The 23,442-nt window shown below is 35.2% G+C and overlaps 1 protein-coding gene across 2 annotated transcripts in view; it reads left to right on the forward strand.

The window, feature by feature from the left end:
- Positions 1-23,084, forward strand: part of LOC143204705 (phospholipid-transporting ATPase VD) — a 36,984-nt gene extending 13,900 nt beyond the window's left edge. Inside the window, exons 5-17 of one of the 2 annotated variants that reach the window (XM_076417433.1) lie at positions 14,627-14,831; positions 14,894-15,086; positions 16,251-16,495; positions 16,553-16,823; positions 17,013-17,216; positions 17,284-18,426; positions 18,485-18,811; positions 18,870-19,021; positions 20,010-20,133; positions 20,192-20,454; positions 20,511-20,698; positions 20,763-20,848; positions 22,055-23,084. In XM_076417433.1, the coding sequence (XP_076273548.1) occupies positions 14,627-14,831; positions 14,894-15,086; positions 16,251-16,495; positions 16,553-16,823; positions 17,013-17,216; positions 17,284-18,426; positions 18,485-18,811; positions 18,870-19,021; positions 20,010-20,133; positions 20,192-20,454; positions 20,511-20,698; positions 20,763-20,848; positions 22,055-22,089 (3,436 nt within the window). In that variant the 3' untranslated portion in view covers positions 22,090-23,084. Of the gene's footprint in view, positions 1-14,626; positions 14,832-14,893; positions 15,087-16,250; positions 16,496-16,552; positions 16,824-17,012; positions 17,217-17,283; positions 18,427-18,484; positions 18,812-18,869; positions 19,022-20,009; positions 20,134-20,191; positions 20,455-20,510; positions 20,699-20,762; positions 20,904-22,054 lie in introns of both variants that reach the window. The other variant, XM_076417432.1, reaches the window with a different exon arrangement.
- The last annotated feature ends 358 nt before the right edge of the window (positions 23,085-23,442 follow it).

Raw genomic sequence — 23,442 nt, forward strand, 5'->3', positions numbered from 1 at the left:
CTTTGAGTTGCATACTAAAATATAGATAGATATAAGAATCTGATTCTGGAGAATCATAGCGTGCGCAAAAGTATTTGATTTTGCAACGTTGCCAGTTCTCGCAAATTATACGTATATTCGAGTACTATAATATAAGTAGAATTAATTATCCTGAATTCACAAGTTAACTTCCGTTGAGACATTTTTCATCTCCTATGATATAAGAAATGTAATATGAAGGACACATATTTCTTAACCATATATAATAATTACAATAACAAACCAAAGTTATAATTCCTGTAAATTATTCGTATATTATATATATTCGGATTCGCAAATTAACCTAAAATATTACTTCAAACTCAAGTTCAAATTTTACTAAGCGCACTGTCCATTATTTTAAGCTTATATATTATTGTCTAAGTTATTTAAACTTTTATAACTATATTTAATTTTAAAGGGAAAAAGAAAAAAGAAAACAACATCTAAGGTAACAAATGTAGTTTATTTAACAGTATATAAAAATACAAGCACCAAATTTAGACAATCTTTAAAATTAGACAATAATATATCTTGCACAGCATTAAATAATACTTTCATTGTTGCCCCATCGAATCTCTTCGATATGTAAAAACAGCATGGAAACTTCTCTCTTAATTCATTCAATAAAAGTAGGAATTCAATTCAAATCAATCTGCATGAAGCTTGTGTGTAGAATATACACTTATGCATTGATGGCTATATTCTTTTAACATTTCATAATGTCCTTCATTCAGAAATTCATGTATCCAGAAACTAAAATTATGGTTTATATAACACATCCTGTATTTTTGATCAACTCGGGTTTCATCCAATATAGCATCCATTGGAATTTTAACAGCTAGTTCGTCTGCAATCATATTTTATCTGTTTTTATTAAATATCACCTCTCACACATTCTTTGTAGAGTTGTTGTGAGTCCAATTTGCAAAATTAAAATAGAAATCGAATAGATACGCACCGGGATGGAAGTCCTCATATTTGTGTTAAGATTTAAATTGTTTTAAAAGCTTTTTTGACAATATTCACAAACCTTTTATTTATCCATTACTGCCTACTATTTATAATCAAAATATAAACTGTACAAGAACAGATAAAAAACAACAAAATTGCTCGATCTAGTTTGTTGGATTCTACCTCTAGATTGCTTGTAAATGGCAACGTAAGGAAACTAGGGGAAAAGTAAAGTGAGGAAGTTTTAAACTTTTTTTGTATTTAATGCCTTCGTTGTAATGTTAATATAGGGCGAGCAATTTGTTGGCTAGTTGTTGTGCATATTAAATACTGCGCTTGGATAATGTTGTAGAGGTACAGCCACTATTATATTCCGATAGAACGGATAATGGTATAGCAGAATGAAATGGTATATCTACTCCGTTTCAGAAAAAAAATTAAACATCCTAGACCGGGTTTGTATACTGGGCGACCTTCGATATTAGGCAACGTTCGCCTATTGGGTTATTAGTTCTATCTCTTCGGTCGATTGCAAGCAGAATGTTTTAAAAGTTCACATCGAACATTTACGGTCGTATATATATTGTGGCAAAATCATTGTTCATAATCGCTAGAATATTAATTAGACATTTTTCAAAAAAAGAAAGAAAGAAAAGGAACCTTCACCTTTTTTATTCTTCTTGGGTTATTGCTCGTATATTTAATAAGTTTATGTTGGTATTTTAATAAAATGTTTATTATCACTCTTCATTATTATTCTTCTGTTCATTTTTTAGGCCTGTATTTTATATGAGAATTAACAACTATGCTTTTATGACATTAAATATAACATACATAAACAAGCTTCCTTCTTTTATTTGACAAAAATGAAGATTTTTTATATAAATAATATATTTATTGAAAATAAAATATGTTGGTTGTAACTGTAATACAATTTTAATAAAAAATGGTTAATTCCTGAAATAATAGCTTTTAAAATCTTTTATTAACATAATAATAATTATTAATAAGTCATAAAGCCAGTGATTTCTAGGTTAAAGCTGGAAGAATTAAATTAAATAATCGAAACTGAATAAGTAGTTGGATAATTCCACAAAAACTTCCAGTGACTTAAATCGGGTAAATATGTGATGTCAGATTGAACCGAAAAAAAATCGTAGACATAATAGACTAAAACTATCTATCAACCAGGTAGTACTTATTTAGAACTTAGCATTTATGGATTATAAATGCTTCATGCTTCAATACCAACTTCGTTTGAGTTGTTTAAAATCACTTGTGGTCAAATCATTACCAGAAGTATTTAATCTGTAAAATATTTATGTGATATTTTGTGGGTATATTGCATGTTTTAGTGTGTGGGCCTAGAGGATCTTTGTTGATAGTGAGTACAGCACTGCGACGAATAAATTATCAATTATAGACAAGGCACTCTGTTACTGCATTCCTTCTTGTCATGAAACGTTGGATAAACTTTCCTGATAGCTTATTATTCTTATGTATTCCTGATTATTTGCTCATTTTGTTCCGAAATATTAGGTATATGATTTAATTTTAACATATTTATCTGTGAAACATATTTGTGCTCTTAGATGGCACATAATTGTCGTATGTTTATGAGCATTTCTTATAGCGAAGGTGTGATTGAACTATTGGAATAGCTTCCGACAAATAACCCACCCTATATAACATGATGGAAGTTTTTGTTTAATTGGAAATTAATGATGACTGAAAATTACATTACGGACAGACATTACTAATGTGTATTAGCTGATAATAAAGATAACGAACGCGGCTTGTTTCGGCTCTTTCGTGTTTCGACTATGACACGATTCCCAAAACGTTAAGACTCGTTTAAACATTCATCGCCGACCGGGGTGCCGTTGGTATCAAACGCTGCGCGGCTGATATTCTATTTTACGGCACGCACGGCGCGGCGTTGTGGAATATTTCATGAGCAATCTCTGTCCGGTTGATGTGAACACCGATTTTTTCTCGTTCGTGATTCTGATTCGATTGAACGGTGAAATATTGATGTGACCGTCTCGTTAATTCTTATTATTTCCTCGTTAGAGCGAGTGTTTATTGAGGAATTGGTATTGAATTCATTGTTTTCGGAATTATCAATTCATTTATTCATTTTCGTGTATTTTCAACATTTGATTGGTTTTGATCGTTTTAGTCCTTCTACCATCTGCAAAAAGGCATTAGATATTCAGGGTTGTGTTTTATGTTGGACTGTAAGTGGACAGTAAAATAAGTCCGCCAACAGCATTGGCCAGCTGTTCAAGTACCTGGAATTCATATTCATTTATATTTTTTTAAGTACGTTATGTTTGTGTAAAATAAAAACGCCGTACGTAGTCAAACTATAGCCCGTCCAGTAAAAGAGCCAACGCATGTCATCAAAATGCACGATGTCAGCACGTCTTAGAACGTTTGCGGTTTTATAGCCTCTTATTATCATTAATGATTTAAAGAATTATGCAGACATTTGGCAACATTGCATCGGGGTCATCGGCAACATTGTTCAGTAGTACTAACCGAAATCAAATATTGTAGGTTGATTTACAATTAGGCAATCATAGACGAAATCCTGTTTGTTTCCTTATCCCAGCCAAACTGGGATAGTTTATATAACAATCACAAATATAATTTAAAACATCCCTCTTTTTAACCACTAATCCACCTCCTGATAAATATAGTAATTAATATAGATAGTTATAACCACAAATAGCCATTTAACATAATTATAATCTATTATTTACTAAACAAATCCTATTGATTTTAAGATAATAAGATAATTCTTTATCAACGACGATCGACAGCACTATCCATACTTAATTTGAATGCATTAGTGGTATTTGATCGTTATTAGCGAAGTTTTATGGACCCGGGGACGTTAACATAGAAACTATTCAAACATCAAACCTAACGAGATCGCTTGATATTCGGCTGTTCGTTTATCGAAAAAAAAACCGATCCAACGCAGCCTTGATCATAAATAAAATCTTTTAAATGGCGGAAACTTTTACTTTTTCACAAGGACGCCGTTGTTAAATCTATACACAGACTATTTCCCTAACATTTCCACTGAATTATTTGTGGCGCGACCCGTAAAAGTTTGATGTGTATTAATAAAAAAACCGGTTTTGCCAAATATCGTTCAGCGCCAATTTATGATTGGAGTTAGAGGCCAATCAGTTTTATACTGCAAAGAGTTTTCATTTTATGGTGGATACGGCACAATGTATCCTAAAGCCAATAACACGTGTGATTTTATGTATAATTATGGGTATTAGTAAATAATATAAGAACAATACAATTTGATTAATTTGACATAAAAGCTGAAAGCAATTTATATAATCGAATGATAGTGTCCTTCGATGAATGACCCTGATGCGAACCAATCCCTAGCCAATGTTTTATCCAATATCATTCCTCGACTCTTCACAACCTTATTCTAAGTTGCCTAGGTAAACATTTGAATAACGACACATAAAATGAAAATACATGTATTATTGAATTCGTTTATATGACCCTATAAATCAAGATAGTCTTGTTTCTTAAAAACGTCCAATAAAACAGTGTCGCTTTGTTACCGGTTAACTGTAGTTTTAACCTGATTTTCTTCTTTTTTTATTCGTTTACAAATTATGTATCTTTAATTCAATTGAAATTCCAGTAGTAGTTTCGGTAGTTAATGTTATGATTATTATATATTCACCACTGAAGGAAGCTAAATAAATCCAAATCAAGTTGGCCTAACATCGCACTATACATAATTAGGTGAATTCATCCATTAACACAAAGCAACATCACTTTTTTTAACCTTCAATGGTTCAAAATAAACTCATTTGTCTCTATTTTTACTTTTCTTGCTTTTATGTATCTTCCATAACTGTGCTTTCCTCAATTTGCTTTTGTTTTTCAATAAAACGTCAATAAACGTCAAACTAACTTTATTTCTAACTGCAGCCTTTTATATGTTCTAATAAATCAAGTTAGCACGAGGAACAGTCCATTAGATTTTCCCATTAAAACAAAACAGCGTCGATTTCGTTACTAGTTGTTGGCAAATAATAACCTCATTTTCTTCTTCTTTTTTTCCGGCTTTCGGGCCACGATCTCATGGATCGTTTGCATCATGGCTGCTCTCAACTCTAACCTTCAAGCGATTCCCTTTTACTCGTGGGATTTTCGATCTTTCGTTGTTAAACCCGGATTTCGTGTCTGATAATTATCAGTTTTTTTACTAATTGTAAATATCGAGTTCAGAGCGTGAAATAATTCTTATGGCTCGTAACCAAACGATTATATACGAACAGAATTCGAAGTTTTATAATAATGTTGTCGATGATAATCATAATAAAATTGAGATTAAACCGCAAAATGTAACCATCAACTGTTGGGAGATGACTTGGCCGATTTATATGTCGCTTTGTTGTCGTAGTAGCCTCGTAGTAGCAACAACGATATAATGACTTTCAGGGGTCATATCATATTGGCGTCTTAAAAAATGAAACTTGAATGAATTTTTTTCTTCAAAGTACTCTGTTGGTTTACATGAAGTTTTGAGATTTTAATGTACATGTACATTCAGGTTTACAATGATATATTTCCTACACATTTAAAAGTAATAGGAAAAATTTTGAAGAACATATTTGCTTTTGTTAGCTTTTCTTCAAGTTTCCAGATTTCAGTCTGTTTTTAAATTAAATTCGCAACTAAAAATCCCAAGATAATCAATTATATTAAAATATATTAATCCTAATATAATAAAAAATAAGGGGAATATAACCCATAATTGAACTAAAGTAATCCAGTCTTTCCTTACCATTCTAACAAAGGAGAGAAGTACTTTCATTAAATATCCATACATTTTTTGAACGTCATCGATTATCTCTGTAGATGTAATAGGTGAATGAATAGTGTTTCGAGAGTTTGCTATACCGTCACTTTAAGTCCTCCTTTTTTCTGAGTTTAACCTATCGCATTCATATTAATTCAAAATACTATCAGAAACGGTTGGTTACCTATCTATCTAACATTTCTACAGAGCTGAAGGTGTGTGAGCTACAGTTCCCAAAATAATACATGAAAGATGATTTTTGATTAATTTTTTGTCAAAGAAGCTTTTGAATATTATTCTTTAATAGTTTATACTTCAATATAACCCCTTAATTAATGATTTTGTGTATATATTTTTGTATTTTTTTTTTGACTGATTATTTTATGAAGATTTAATTATTTTGCGAATAAAATGATATGTAAAACTTATTTTCGGTATAGTAATTCCGCATTTTATTATCAGCCGATTTTTAAATGTCTGAACACACGTTAAAATGAATTGATGGTAGAAATGTATTTCAATAAAAAAAACGGGAATTACTTTGCCACATACTTAATAATGTAATAATGGAAAGGCGACGATAAGTGTATCAGGTCACGTCATTACAGTTCTAACAGAGACCCCTTCCCTTCATTGAATTAAGTTTTTAGCATAGCAGCGAAATTTACGCGTGTTTAGATTTGACGATAGTAAAAGGACCTGAGTCGTTTTACTACAAGAGTCTAGTTCTGGATATCTCCGCGTTGGCAAAAGGATTTGAGTTTGCAACGTTGTCAGTTGTTGAAAATTATATGTATATTTGAAGAATATATTGTATTATCTTGAATTCACGAATTGACCTTGAAGATTGTGGCTTATATAACATCTTGTATTTTTGACTATGCTTCGACACTTTTATGTTCTATACTTATGGAATTGAATTGGGTTGCTTGCTGAATATTATATAAATCTTTATGAGTCAACAAATCTAATCTTTTTAAATTTGAAATTTAAGCAGCTAGCTTGGCTGCAATCATATTTTTATCTCATTTTAATAATATTCACTTCTCACTCTTTGGTACACTTTTATTAATTCCTGATCGATTACGCGGAAATTTAGAAATAGTATTATTATTACCAAAATAGGAACCCCCAACGTTAAATGTCTTCAAGCGAGCCAAACTTCAATGTTTCTTGTTGAGCTTTAAAGTTATGGATTGACTAGATCTGATTCTGATGAGATATGATCACATAAAGGACATCGAGTCATATTTATATGTACTTTTACTTTCGCAGGGTCATCTGTGCCTTAAATATAAAGAATTTTGTATAGAATTGGATCAAATTTGCAAAATTAAAGTAAAAATCTAATGTATATGCATCTAGATGGAATGTCTTCACATGTCTGTTCAGGTTAAAATATAACACTTTTATAACAGTTTTTTTGACAATATCCACATATCGATGATTTATCCATTACTGCTTACCATTTATAATCAAAATATGAACAGTACAAGAGCTCCTACCACGGATTTGTGCCAGGGTCAAATCCAAAATGGCTATTGTATGTTAGATTCAACCTGAAGACTGCTTGTAAATGGCAGTGTTGCATAATCAGTCGGAAACTATCGAAGTTTATCGAATGCCGCTTGGGATTCTCCCGAAATAGCCACTATTCATTTTACTGTCGTCTGTTGTCGGATTAATGTTTATATTTTTTCGAACATAGCGCTTGGTAAGTTCACGCCACACTTTTTTAGACGTTTTTCGTATACACACAGTCGGGAATAGAGCCTTGTGAAATTTGCAATAGCCTTAGTCGTTACCAAACTTGGAGAAAAATACTTCACGACACCGAGGTCGTTTAATGTCGTTAATGTAACTCCAGTCAATGTCGGCTCGGTTTTCTTTCAATTCCCCGCGTCGCCCCGTCGCGGGAAACGTTCCGTCAGCGGATCCAAAACAGAAGAATCCGAAATCAGTGATGGCTAAACTTCGGCCGCGAATCTAGGTCCCAGAACGGTTAATCCACCACGACCCGGTTTCCCATTGTTATTAAATATTTTTGCATACGCCCATTATTTCCGGCCGACTTGATTCTATTCCCATTATTTTTGTTTTGTTAAAATTCGCTAGAAATCCGACGCGGCTAATTAACGAGTGTTCGATCTTCTTTTGTCGTTGTAGAGAGGCGGCGTCAGATGGTCGGTTGTTTTTAATAATGTTATTTTTAACGGGTCTGCCGTAAATTAACGCCAATTATCAATTTGTACGTGCAGGTGTTTATTGGGTTGGCAAATTTTTCGAATTGTTTTCACAAAATCGGTTAATTTAACTGCCCAGTGCAGCACCGACCGGTTTTTTGTTGGTTTGATCTGGCCCAAGCCAGGTTCTGGCCAAGTGATTGAAACTTAAAGAATATTGACTGAACTCGATGGCCATAATCTAAGCTAAATAAATATTTAGTACATCAATGTTTAATTACTTTTAGTAACGCATTAAATAATGTTGGCGGCGTAACAAGAAGAGGAATATTTCTCTTCTTCGTCAGTTAATTCCTTCATTTTAATTTAGGAAAAATAAATAGGGTTGAAAAAATATTACTAGCTCTAGTTTTTGCGATATACAATACATCAAATGGCAAAATGTACTTATGCTGACAATATTTAAAGTGTTATTGCTTTTTTAACGATAATTTAGATTCCAAATTCTTGAAAACACGCCTATTGAGTGATTCCATCCGCTAAGAATCAATTGGTGGTTCATGAGGTCGCTGTCTTTTAACATTTCTCTTGTATCAAACCTTGACACCGTTCTTTCAAGGTTGCAGCAACGGAATCCATGTACGGTTAATAGATGTCAATCCAATATCGAAAATTTCCGACATACTGAAAATAAAGATTAGGAAATATGAAATATCTGCACCTCAGAAACCACATCAATAAAATTTTCGTATAACAGATACACTGTTCTTTGGTTTCTTGACCGAGAAATAACCAAAATAAATGTCCAAGTGAGAGAGAGAAGTCAGCTATTAGTTTTGTCAACATCATTCATAATTGGTGAAAATTAATCGAGACCTAGTTGAGAAATAATAATAAGAAATAGTACCTTGCTTTGAACTATAGCTTACAGTATCCACAAGTTTTACAAGTGTGGAAGCGCGACAAGAGTGTATTCATAGGGATGCCCATCATGCGCATTAAAATTTGATTTTGCCACCTTTCCAGTTCAATGCCCGTCATCGATATTAATAATGCAACGTTGCCGCTCCAAATGTAACTTTTCATTCATTCTTAAACTACGGTTAATTTATTTGCATTGACATATGACAACGGCGTCGACCAGTACCAACACAAATCGAATTTTATAAACCTATTTCTGATGCGCCCGAACAGGTTACATGTTCGGGCGCATCAGACCTCATTCTGTCTCTTTTTAACTGGACTAATGCTGATCAGTAAAATGAGAAGGAATTTTTGAATATTTTATCACCTTTTTATAAACTGAATTTGGCATTACGTCCGACGCTGTTGATTACTACAAGCATTGACGTTTTATTGGAAGGACTGTACATAAAATATATTGGATTTGATATTGATATAAAGGTCATATTTATAATATGAAGAATTTTCTATAAAAATACTTGATTTTACAAAAGTATTTTTAATATATATAAAACGATTTGTCCATTATTGTCTCTTATTTAAAACTAATATTTTTAAATTTCAACGGTTCAAGAAAACATGACAATATAATAACTCTATATGTAAATAAATTAATAAAAATAATACCAACGGCATATTCAAATAGAGGCTTCTTAACCCTTAATCTTCCTAACGTTCAAAGGAGATAGTTTTATATCAGTTATAACAATATATCTCACAAGTTTCAGTGCTAAAATGGCGGAATTAAGCTGATTTAATTGTGTTTGTAAATGGCAACGTCACTTAAGGACGCGAAGGCTGCCGAAGTTAACCGAATGTGTCTCTGAAAGTAGCCACTATTCATTAGTACAGAAAATAAAATTTATTAGAGCTTATACAAAATCAAAACTTGTTAACCAAATACTCATTATAACATAGACATAATGAAGATATTATGAACACGGTTTTAACTTGTCTTATTTCCCAATGAGAAATGAGATTGTAATAGTTTTTAATTACCAATCGCTTTTGTTTGTCAAGGCAGTTTCATTGAGGATGGACAGGTTTTTGATGATGTCACATGGTTCATAAGGTATCCTCGTAAAGAATTGTTTTTTATAGTTGCATTGTTTTAAAATGATGTTTTCTTTTTTTTGTGTTTTGAAATTCGCGATTTGAATGTTTTTTTTTAATAAATATATTTACACTACGATTAACGTTTTACTGTTTTTGTACAATTTACAATAATACGTCAGATAAATACGACACACTAATTATTTTTTAATACTTTGTTTATTCGATCATGGTGATAATTTTAGTAATTTAGGTTTCATTGTCTGACGATTTGCACTTAAATCACATCATTCTTTCAAAAGAAGAATGTAATCATAAAGAAGGATGTATGAAAATGGAAACTTTTTCCCTATAGACACTACCCAAAACCTTAAAAAGGCCTTGTGAATTTTCTTCATTGTTTTCTTTGTATTTTTAGTTTACTTAGATTAGATTAATTTTACAAATATTTGGAATGGGATTACACAGGCAGTTTTTTGGACTTCAGAACTATATTTCAGTATTTTTATAATATGTATAAATATCAAAAAATGTAATAATAATTTTGATATCTTTTTATTTCAAACGTTCTTGACCCTACAGCCACTGTTTTTTTACCACATTCTCTATCAATGTTTGATATATTTTTTTTGCGGTTATATAGTTTTTTTTGTATAAAAGCACTACTAGAAATTATTTAACGAATTTTATAAATATTTGGTAAACTAATGTTTCGTAGTCTAATTACTTCTGTCAAATTAAATGAACTAATGTTATCATATGTTGGCCAGTTTCTCATCAGATGGACTGGTTTCATCCCGATTCTAATGAACTAGGGAAGGATAAGAGAATATTATATGTTTTGAAGAATCGATGAGTGAGTAACCTCGGATCGGTGAAAATTTCGATATCTGTTATGAATAAATATTTACTTTTATCTGTAGGTTTGTTTATTTTGTGAGTATCGCATGCTCTACAAGGTATAGTGTGTAAACTACGGGCGAATTTTGGGGCGTTTTATCGATGGTTTGGTAATTCCAACAAGATAAAAATGTCCCTTCTACGTTCGGCATTGATGACGCGTATATTAGTCAGACATCATTGACCTTGTTTTAACATGAAATTTATTTCACGCGAGGTATTAACATATGGTACGCAAGTATTATTCATATTAACATGAATATATTGATTTTTTTGACCGGAGATCAGATTTGATCTAATTCTTCAAACCGTTTCATTAATTGCTTAGTTCAGATGTCACCTTTCAAATTAATTAAGTCGTTCGTGTTTTCAACATATTTTATAACACTTTGTCTATCTGATCTCTAATTTTTCTTTCTAGCATCATCAGTTTTATTATATTTGAAATAACTTCATTTTTGATATCTGTTCTTGTACGCAAAAACAATAAAATCCTCATCTTTACTAAGGCGTGAATTGCAATATTTTGAATTCTCTGCTTGTCATCGGTTATGATGCTTTCTGGCAACCAACGTACTTTGTAAATAGCGTGGCAGCATGATGCCAATATGACTCTGTTTATATTAGGTGACTGCTTAAACTGTCTTATCAAATCTTCACATCATCTTCATCTTCACAAAAAAACCTTTAGTGGTGGCTTTATATTTAACACCAGGTACCTATTGATCATTGTGAAACAAGACATCTCTAGATGTGTTTCGAAATCATAAGTATTTAAAATACTGACTACAAAGTACCTTATCCTTAGGTAATTAAAATACCAATTACAAATTACATTTTTAACAAGTAATTGTAAATTACAAATACCAAATATGTATTTGTATTTTAACTACATATTTTAATTACAAGTCATTCAAATACTGTCCAACCCTGTCTATTACTACTCCTTTCTCTATATTATATTTTTCTTTCTGCTAGTTTTGTCATTGCTTCTACACCGTCCAACATTATAGGTGACGGTTTTGTTGGCACAGTTGAAGAGGCGACGGTACGGGACCCTCGTTGGTCAGAAGGTGACTTAAAATATAACAAAAATATTATAGGTTTTATCTTCTTATTTTTTTCTTTTTAACAATCCTTCATTTACGTAGAAGGACATTTTATCTTTATCTCTGTTTCAATTTTCATGTGTTAGTATTGTAGGAGCAATACCATCACATATCACAAATTTATCACAAGCTCCTCTTGTTTTGTTATAATTCTACTTCTTAAAATATGTTCGAAATTAGCATTTCTATTGCCATTTTCTGCAGTGCCAATTTTTCAGTCAAAATATTCTTTCTATGTAGTCTTTATAGTCCTTCCAATAAAACAACCAATGCTCGTCATCAAAATGTATAAGGCAACGTTGCCGCGCCAAGTTTAAGTTTTCGTTTATTGTGACTGTTCTGACAACAAAATACTAATGCAATTAAAATAATGAAACAAAAATGACGTTACAAAACCCAATTTGTTGTAACGTTACGGTACATCTAATGCATATTTATTGAAAAATTTAAACTACACTTAGTTAAACAGTCATAATAGTTTGTAGGTTAGAGTCGTTTCATTATATTTACATTGACATATGACAACAGTGTCGACCAGTACCAAAACAAATCGAATTTTATAGACCGATTTGGTTACATGTTCGAACGTATCAGTTTTAATTTTGTCTCTTTTTAACTAGAGTAATGGTAATAATGCTAATTAGTAAAATGCGAAAGAAACGTGCTCCGAGCTAAAAAGGTATTTTACGTTTTTATTAACTGAATTTGGTAATACGTTCGACTGTGTTGACGACTCGCATTGGCTGTTTTATTGAAAGGACTATATATTTTGGACAAATTATTTTTTGATTTGCGGTTTTTTATACCTTATAATATTTAAGGCGATAGAAATGTACAATTTGAAAATAAGCTGCCAGATTAGATATTATCTTTTATGTATTGGTTGTTTTATTGGAAGTACTATATATATTTATATAATAAGACATCTATTTGACGCCATGTTTTGCGGGATATTAGTCGATGTATGCGTATGTCCTATCATCGAGAAGCACAAAATGTCGGTTATCTTGAATAGTGATCATACTTTGGTTTTCATCAAGTTCTATCCTTGTTATCACCATAAATTGCGCGTATAGCGTCAGAGTTTTCATCGGATTCCGAAAAAATTCACCCGAGGCTCCGGAGTAATCAGACAGTCGTTCGATCATCGCGGTTAATCCGCAATAATGATCGTTTTTATTGCCCGCGATGACCTTGGAGACTTTTCCGTGTGGTGTGCCGAAGAGCACGAGCAAAAACGCTCGTTTCTCGCTTTTGGTCGCGTTGGTTTCGCCGCGAAACCTGTTGATGGCCGTTTGTCGGGTACCGACGGACGTCACTTGTTAAAATGATCGTTTTTTTGCATCCGTGACGACGTCAGAGATTAATAATCGCATCGAAATGCACGTATCCGAGATTCGGTGTTTATATAAGCGAAAGTGGTGGCCAAAATACTACGGGCGACCTATATTTCGACGATGCGGCCCGCGATATTCGGAAAAATGCGGGATACCGTTAGGGGGACGACCGCTTGTTCGACCTGGCCGGTGGCGTGATGCCATTGCCGCGATTGTTTACGATCTGGTGATGTTTGGCGCGTGGTGCTGTCATTGCCAATTTTACTCGGAATTTCTCCGATTGTTAGATCCTTTTTAATATGGATTCCTTTTAAAAATAACAGTAAACATCCGAGAAATTTTTTCATCACTTGGATCATCCGTAAAACCAACAATTTGGGTCTATGGAGTTATTGTTTCGAAAAATGACGGTCATTAATTTATTGTTGATTGACCTTCTAGGGAACTAGCAACTATTAAGTGCTTGCATGTGTTTTCATCATCGATATCTGTGAAAATGAGAAGTATCAAAGTGAACAGCTTATTGAGCTAACAGCTATAGCGTTAAATTCGATGTTTTTGCCATTTTTTTACACAAACTAACAGTTTATTATTTAGTATTATTGTAGAAATTGTATTTCTTTCGACATTCATTGCATTTAGACCATCAAACACTTGTGATTTATGTGATTTAAAAGCGGTGAGTCTGAAAAGAACGACTTGGAGGACCAAGAAAGATCGAGGACAATGAATTGCAAGACTTACTGGACGAAAATCCTTTTCAGACCCCCAAAGAACTTGATAACCATCAGTAGCTCGATAGAACATAATTTTTTAATTAGTTACATCTTACATTAGTTATGCTTAGTACAATTTATAAATGAATTTAGCATTAATACCCAAGCAAGGCGAGTACGAGTAAATATAAATTAAAATAAAACCAAACTACTTAAGCTAAAGTTAAGAATACACTTATACACTAAACAAGTTCGTGCGGTTTGGTTCGCTGCAATCTTTTGATTGCCTGCGTGTTGCCCATTAGCCGTAATGCTTCCAGGTTGTTGCTGCAATTTAGCAACCTTATTTCATGTATTAAGGCGAAATCTTCGAGATCATCAGGTCTAAATTGGCTATGATTGGAAACAAACTGAACCAATAAATAAATCTAAACAGATTATTTTTAATGTGCCGCAACACTTGTTCTAGTCCCAGTATGTTTACTTACTGTTCTCTTGAAAACCGTAACGTTATAATAACATTTATTTATTTTTCTTCCAGCGAATCTTCAAGATATATAAAAGTGTTATGGAAGGATGTTCGTGTTGGCGATCTCATCCATTTATCCAACAACGAGGTAGTACCTGCCGATATTTTAGTGTTAAAGTCTAGCGATCCCAGCGGCCTATGCTACATCGATACCGGACACCTGGACGGCGAAACCAACCTGAAACAACGTCAGGTGGCTAGGGGTTTCATCGAGAAGGTGAGTGGTACCGACATCCCGTGATCTGTTCTGTTGAGTTTACTTTTTTTTGTTACTCCTAGCATCACTGTTTCGATCCCAGCAAATTTAGAAGCAAAATCGAGGTGGAGGCGCCCACGACGAAGATCTACAGGTTCCACGGCGCTATAGTGCACCCCTCCGGAGGTCGGGTGCCCGTCGGTACCGATAACTTACTGCTGAGGGAATGTCTCCTGAAGAACACGGACTTTGTTGAAGGAATCGTCGTTTATGCAGGTAAAAAACAGAATCCGTACACCTCCACGAAGAAATCCGACTCATTTTTGGTGTGGTCGAGGCATGAAGCAGTGACATTTAGTAGTTTTTATGGATCATAACTTTAAGTACTAGTTAACATTTCTATAAAACATTTTCAAATTAAATATTCATAATTGTACATTGTTATTACCTTAAATATTATAACAAAAACAGCCAATTTCAATAAAACAGCCAATACACGTCATCAATACTGTCGAACGTTCAAATTCATTTTATCAAAACGTAAAATCCCTTTTAAGTCGTTGTCACAAAATTTCAAATTGAAAGAAAGAAATATCATCCTTTTACCTCCAGCCCTCTAGTGATTCAGGCGCGTAAAACATGATTAGGGGCGTGCCCGTTTATATTTCCGCGTTTGCCATATTTAACTTTCTGCAAATAAATTTCAGCACACCAACGAATTTATCACGGAACACATTCGATCACGGAAGTACGTCACATAAAACGGTATAAATTTAAAGCCTTCGAATAGAACAATTCGCAACGGTATTCCTAGATCCACATAAAAGAAAATATGAATGTACTGATTTTTTGCTTTCAAACCAACACGGATCGATACATCAACATGTTTTAAACTAATGATTTTTTTATTCTTGATTTACCTCTCATTAAGTTTTATATATTTATATGTTTATAAATATATGTGGCTGTAATAAATGTATAAATGTAAAAACATATATTATTTTAGTAAGTTTTAGAAGTAAGATGTTTTTAGTAAGTTAAGATTTTTTTACGTCGTTATTTACTCAGCCAACAAACAAATTACAGTGAAGTGAACAAGATATAATAAAAGACTGTTTTATTTTATTAGTAACTGCCGATATTAGATTTACGATGATATGTCAAAATCCTTGTATGTTCACCGCATAATGCCAATCAATATGAGATTTCCCGCAAATTGGGGAATTCCTCACAATTTGGCAACGCTACTTATAGGATATCACTACATATACGTATAGGATTAAAGATAGAGCCGTGCTTATGTATAAAATGTTGAGAAACTTGTTATGCAAAATTAAACTTAAAATATTTTAAATGTTGTACATCGCTACCTTGCCCTAATACCTCGTACATGCAGCTCAATAAACTTCAGTCATTTTTAAATATTTCATCTTGTTGCAGGTCACGAAACGAAAGCCTTACTCAACAACGGAGGACCGCGGTACAAGAGGTCGTCCCTGGAGAAACAAATGAACCAAGATGTGATTTATTGTGTCTTAATATTGATTTTTTTATGTATAATCGGGGCCATCGGGTGCAAGCTGTGGTTGCTGTCCTACTCCGACCTGCCCGAGCCCTTCAGGAGCGAATACGAGCCTTCCACCGAGGCCTTCTTGGCCTTCTGGATATACGTGATCATTCTTCAGGTACGTCGCCCCCGCGCCGGCTACCCAATCCCCGCTTAATCGATTGCCGTGTTACAGATTATGATACCCCTGTCGCTGTACGTCACGCTAGAGTTGTGCAAGATACTGCAGGTCTATCACATACACCACAATTCGGATCTGTACGACCCGGAGACGAACAAGCGTGTGGAATGCCGCGCGCTGAACATCACGGAGGAACTGGGCCAGATCCAGTATATATTCTCGGACAAGACCGGGACTCTTACGGAGAACCGCATGATTTTCCGGAAATGTGCAATAGCGGGCATCGATTACAACCATCCGGAGTTGGAGAACGGAGGCCTGAACGGTATGTTGCTCTGCATCACATGAATCTAGTTCCGGAAAATCCTGGCAAGCGCATGAGATTTTGAAATTGCAACGGTGCCAGTTGTTAAATTATGCGTATATTCAAACAATATAATATACCTAATACAATATAACCTAATATCTCCTTTGAGACCCAAATTAAAATTTTTGTATGTCGTTTCTATTACAGGTAGCAACAAGCAGGGGAATTTAAGCGTAATGATTAACAAAAACCTGTGGGGCGATCTGGTACAGGAAGATTGCATGTCCGAGCAGGTTTACAGCAGTAGGGCTGTGCACAGCGCGAGGATACAAGAGTTCTTGTTGTTTTTAGCGGTGTGCAACACGGTGGTTTGTTCACGGCATCCCCATCACGACAACATGAACGCCAGTGGTAAGTACATCAACGTTTATACACAGAGCAGCATCGTCAAAACACTTTTTTGTTTTTCCCGTACCAGGTATCATCATAGAACCCGTTCCCAACATAATATCAGACAACGGCGATAACATAAAGAAAATGGACTACAGTAACTCCACCTCGGCCCCCCTCAAGGATAAGTACACCCGCCTGGAAGAGTCCCGTTCCGTCACGCCCTCCCCGCCCCTGAACCCCTACTCCTCGGACCGGGGACTGTCCAATCTCTCCGGCCTGAGCGCCATCGATTCGGCGGACAATTCGCCCGAGTCGCTCCAGAGCCAGGGCAGCTCGAAGTCGTCGCAACGTCCGAAACTGCTCGGCATCCCCAGCATGGGATTCCTGGGTCGGAGGAACAACAGCAACACAAACCTGACCGACGAGCAGAAAGTCAGGCTGAACCAGGCGGGTACCCCGTCTCCCGGCGACCTGAAGCCGATCTACGAGGCCGAGAGTCCGGACGAGCTAGCCCTGGTCGACGCGGCCTATATCTACAGGTGCAAGCTGGTTAAACGGACCCCGACCGAGGTGACCGTTGATGTTCCACAAGACGGCAGGATGGTCTTCAAGATCCTGAACATATTACCGTTTGACTCGACCAGGAAGAGGATGTCCGTTATCTTTGAACATCCTGTAACTAACGAGATCATACTGTATTGCAAGGGAGCGGATACGTCGGTTCTTCCTTACCTAACGCCGAGCGAAGATGACTCCGAACAGAAGTTTATCCTAAACAAGACCCAGCAGCATTTGAGCAACTACGCCAGGGAGGGGTTGAGAGTGCTGGTGATGGCGAAACGGGTCCTGACGCAACACGAATACAACGAGTGGTACCGGAAACATCAGGAAGCTGAGCTGGCGACGGACAATCTGGAGAAAAGGATCCGGGAGAGTTTCTCCAACATCGAGTGCAAAATGACTCTCCTAGGAGTGACGGGTATCGAGGACAGGCTTCAGGAAGGCGTGCCCGAAACTCTGTCGGCTTTGATTTCCGCCGGCATAGTCGTATGGGTATTGACCGGAGATAAACCGGAAACCGCCATCAATATAGCCTATTCCGCCAAGCTGTTCTCGCCGCAAATGGAGTTGCTCAAAATCATGGCGCGGTCCAAGGGAAGCGCCGAGAGTACCATAAATTGTTACCTCGCCGACATAGAACGCCAATTGTCGGACTCCGACGATAACCGTAAGTCGCACCCCACACTCAGTACGTACCGATTCAACAAAACCTCATTATCTTTCAGCCACCGACGTTTACGGAATCAACACGGTACCATCCTCGAGCGGTTCATCCGCGAGGTCCCCGTATATGCGACCGTCGAACCAGAACGGTAGGGCGCTGGTGGTCGATGGCAAAACGTTAACCTATATACTGGATAGGAGATCGAATTTGACCAAACCCTTCCTCAGACTGACCACCTACTGCAACTCCGTGCTGTGCTGCAGGGCCACGCCCCTGCAGAAGGCCTACATCGTCAAGGTGGTGAAGGAGGAGCTGAAGATGAGGACGCTTGCGATCGGGGACGGGGCCAATGACGTTTCGATGATACAGACCGCTGATGTTGGAATAGGTGAGAACCGTTAATATCCCCGCGACCTTTAAATTATGTATGAAACGTTATTTTCAAGGTATATCTGGACAGGAAGGAATGCAGGCCGTGATGGCTGCCGATTTCGCGCTGTCCAGGTTCAAGTATTTGGAAAGATTTCTCTTGGTCCACGGACACTGGAGCTACGATAGGTTATCTAAGATGGTGCTGTACTTCTTTTATAAAAACGCCGTGAGTATTAATTCGATAAAAACGAAGGTTCGACACATGACGTTTTTTTTTTTTTTTTGAAATCACTAATTTATGATCACCTGCACTAATCGCCTGAAAAAAGACAAAAAAGTAAGCTTATCTGTATCGATTGATTGGATCAAAGAAAAGAGGGTCTTAAATATTTCTCCACTTTGCGTCCTCATTTCAAAAACAATAAAGACAATTTTTTTGTTAGAATATCGATCTGCACACATGCCTAAACCATACACTTTAGTGTTTTCTTTCTTCGAAATATTAAAACTAGCGTTGGGAACTATCGACTGCAAATAGTAATTACTATTTCAGTCAAATACAGGCTTCGTCTGTTTTCCTATTCGTAATAACAGGCGGAGATAATTATTTGATTCCTTGTACTATACAGATCAATTATTTTGATTAAAAATATTTTTACATAATTGAAAATGAATCTATTCAGTAGTTCCCAACGCTAGTAAAAAGTAATAAAATCATTCGGACCGAAAATAGCCACAGAAAACAGTGGATAGTAAAAACTAGTCATTTACTAAACTATCGATAGTCGCTTTCAGTCGATAGTTCCCAATGCTAGTTAAAACCTTCTTAATTAAAACTTTTCTTTTTAAAATGTAAGCATCATGATCATATTCAGAGATGCGGAGTATTGGTATAAGAATGATTTTATTTCAAGAATAAGAACTGGTCGCTTGTTGGATCCACCAGGGCGATAGCAACACTGTAATTGAAGATACCATGTATATTTCCTATTATCAAAATGTAATTCAAAGTTTTATTCCAAAATACAGGTCTTGATCTTGAACTGATGAATTAGTAATTCGTTATTTAAACTTATCAGAAAGCTAAAGCTAGAGCTTTGAGTCCTAAGTAGTAGAAAACAACAAAAAAATATGTTCGTCACATAAAAAATGTCATGTGTATCACAAATTATATCTCATTATCCCAAGTGCCTCAATTATTGTTATTTTTACAGACTTTTGTGTTCTTAATATTTTGGTACCAATTTTATTGTGGATTTTCCGGAGCTGTGATGATCGATCAGATGTATCTTATGCTTTATAATTTGCTTTTCACGTCCTTGCCACCCATTGCGATCGGTAAGGAAGACACCCGCATTGTATTTCCTCGACACGCATCGCTTACCGTATTTTGCAGGTGTTTACGATCAGGACGCGCCCGACAAACTGTTACGGGAGAAACCCTACCTGTACAAAAACGGCCGACTGGGCAGATCGTACAAGTCTTACTCGTTTTGGTTGACCATGGCCGATTCGCTGTACCAGAGTATATGCGTTTTCTGGATATGCCAAGCCGCCTACGATGGAACAGACGTTGATGTGTTCGAGTTCGGTGCAGTATCAACCACTGCCTGTATGTTCGTGATGTTGTTCCATGTATCTATCGAGATACGAGCATGGGTGAGTCTAAAACTGTTGGGTAGTTGAAGATGACTAAATGATGTCCTTTTTTCCAGACAATCATCCAAGTACTCTCGATAGTATTGTCGATCGGCGCGTTTTACCTTTATTCGCTGTTATACAACACGTTTTGCATCAATTGCTTCGGATTACCGAGCACCTACTGGACGATACAGATTTCCATGCAGAGGCCGGCTTACTGGCTGGTCACGCTGCTTTCCTGCGTCGTGGCCTTACTTCCAAGGTACCGTATAATCTACACGGTAGTTCCGCGAACGATAATCCGATATCGTTTCGTTTGTTTCCAGGATACTGTACAGGGTGGGCCAAACGGTTTGGGCGCCCGACGTGGTAACCAGAGAACTGATCGCTCATCGTAAGGCGCACAGAAGAGGTGAGAAGTTTTTGGTATCTTGGTCGCGATCGACATCCACATCCTCTATATACAGGTATTTGTAGGCGTGATGTTTTATGAACCTTAACGTTTTGCCATTAATACTATTTACCAAGTAACTTTTCCCACGCCTACACAATTTTCTCGATTGAAGCCTCACACACCGTCTCTCTCTGTCTAAAAAAAACAAGCTCCTTCAGCTCTCCCGTGTAACTTTTTACGTCGCTTTTCTCGCACCTTAATCAAGCCATAAGTTGATATTATGCACAGTAGTGAAGAGTTTGCTTTAGCACATGAATTTCTCACAGCCATTTAAGATGATTTCGGTTATTTGCTTCTATTTTCTTAGTGTACCGTTCAGTGTTCATGAGTGAATGCTGGAATATATTAATTGATTATAATTATGGTAGTAATATCGGTTTTATTATGTATAACAATGGTTAATAAATGTTTTCTTGAGTAGTAGACAAAACTTTTGTTACAACTCAAAAATATTTATTAATTATATTTATTTTCCCAACAATTTCATTAATTTTCTTTGTTGAAAATAATAACAATGAAAGCTTGGATTACATCATATCAGTTTTAGTACAGTAAAAAAACAGAATTATTAATTTTAAACATTCATTAAGACATCAATCAGTGTTCATTAAAATTTGAGTTGTTTGGCTTGATCCCTATTGATAATGGCATAATTCAGTTTAATAAAAATACCATTGAGTGACCTTTTCCATCTCAACCACATTACCATTTTTCTTTGTTATCTCACAAAAAAAACTATTAGATGTGTGATAAAGTGATACGGTTTTTTTAAAATTAGATTTGTATGAAAATTCCTAAGTTTTGTTGTGGTGATCAAATGACCTCTTCAGACTCTGGAATTGCAACTAGTTAGAAAGCATTAACTCTATGAAAACACCATAATCTTTTTGTACACCGTAATCAAACAAATTTTTCAAATTGAGATTGATACGAGATTTCTTTGCGATAAAATACTTAACATTATCGTGAAATTTGTTTTATAATGTCGGATAAATAGTTGTTCTTTGCAGTGATGCTTATTTTTTCACGCAACTAATAATATATCACCCAGTTAAAGGTGTTTTTTTTTTCATTTCAACGACCTCGCTCATTTTTTTTATGTCTCACAAACTATCTTAAATATGAAACATAATAATTGACGAGAAATTGTTTATGTTATTCCAGAACAACCGGTAACAGGAATCAGCATAACGCTCTAACGGCAGTTGGGTGATTATACATTTTAACTACTTAGCTACATAGGTAAGACTAGTGATCCTGCATTTATAGGCTGTGATGTGTACATATAAGGGACCAACTCATCGTTTTTTCCTCTATGCATACCCGAGCAAGTGTGATCTTTCAAATTCTTTTTCGTTCAGTGCCATTCGACCCACCCGAAACCCCCTCCTCCACCCCCGCCCTCTTCCGTCTCTTTCGTTGGATCGATTGATTTGAAAGCAGGTCCATAGTTACCAGGCATATTTTAGTTTTAAGTAGTTCCATACGCGAGAGCTCATAATTTTTAGACCAATTAGCTTGTAGAATATTTAAAGATGCTTTTATCATAATGTTAGTGAACATATTGTATTTTCTTCTTTTTTATTTTGAAACGGTATGTACGATTTGCGTTGATACTGCCCAAAAACATATTTAATTAATTTAAATCGGACTGATAATGGTGATCATGAACGCTGAATGTTTCAGTTACTGAAGCTTGTACTTACTCGCATCCATTCATTATTTATGATCTTTGTGTAGTTTCGTTCTATGTCCCGCAATGAAGACGGACGTAATTTTAGTTGCCATAATGTACCTTTCTAGTAAATCTTTATATATACATATAGAACTATTGATTTTATATTTTTATATAGAACTTCTCTTTTGTAAATAAAGTTACTTGCCAAAACTGTTAGCACAATTTATAATTTATTTTTTTATACATAGTTTATATAAATAATAATCGAAATTCCATGACTAAATTGTCCAAGAGAAATCATTCGGCTTTTGTTGTTCCGGCATTATATGTTAATCTGATAGGTATATGGAAGCGTTGTCAATTACCAGAAAATTTTAACGTGTTATCCAGCTTGTACCAGTTTTTTGGTCCATATTGCCTATACCGCCATAGAAAATACACAGTAGTTGATTTTAGTTTACAAGTTGTGTATCTCATTCCATATTGGATGTCTTCCTGATCTTTCCTATTTTATTACTGACGAACTTGTTATTTTATCAGAGTGGTTGAATATCTGATGTTAATTTATTGTCAATGTTAACTGTTACGTTTAGGTTTTTTTATATATACACTTTTTTCACACACACACACACACACACCTCTACAATCTGATGAGTGGCTTAGTAAGTTTTTAGATTTGTGACTCTTTGAATGCCTTAACATTTTGATCTACTACTACGTGGAGTAGCGTGTGATGATTACATTTTTTTACTATTTTTAGATATCACAAATTATTGTTAAATATATTCCTTACTGAATTGTGTCTCAGTTGATTGAATTATATATTTATAAAAAAAAATTGTTTTATTTTTATCCGTTGACCTTGCTAATTAAT

Source organism: Rhynchophorus ferrugineus, unplaced genomic scaffold, assembly GCF_030347505.1.
Source record: "Rhynchophorus ferrugineus isolate W39M unplaced genomic scaffold, kcgeb_rfMv2 rfM11, whole genome shotgun sequence".
Lineage (NCBI taxonomy): Eukaryota > Metazoa > Arthropoda > Insecta > Coleoptera > Curculionidae > Rhynchophorus > Rhynchophorus ferrugineus.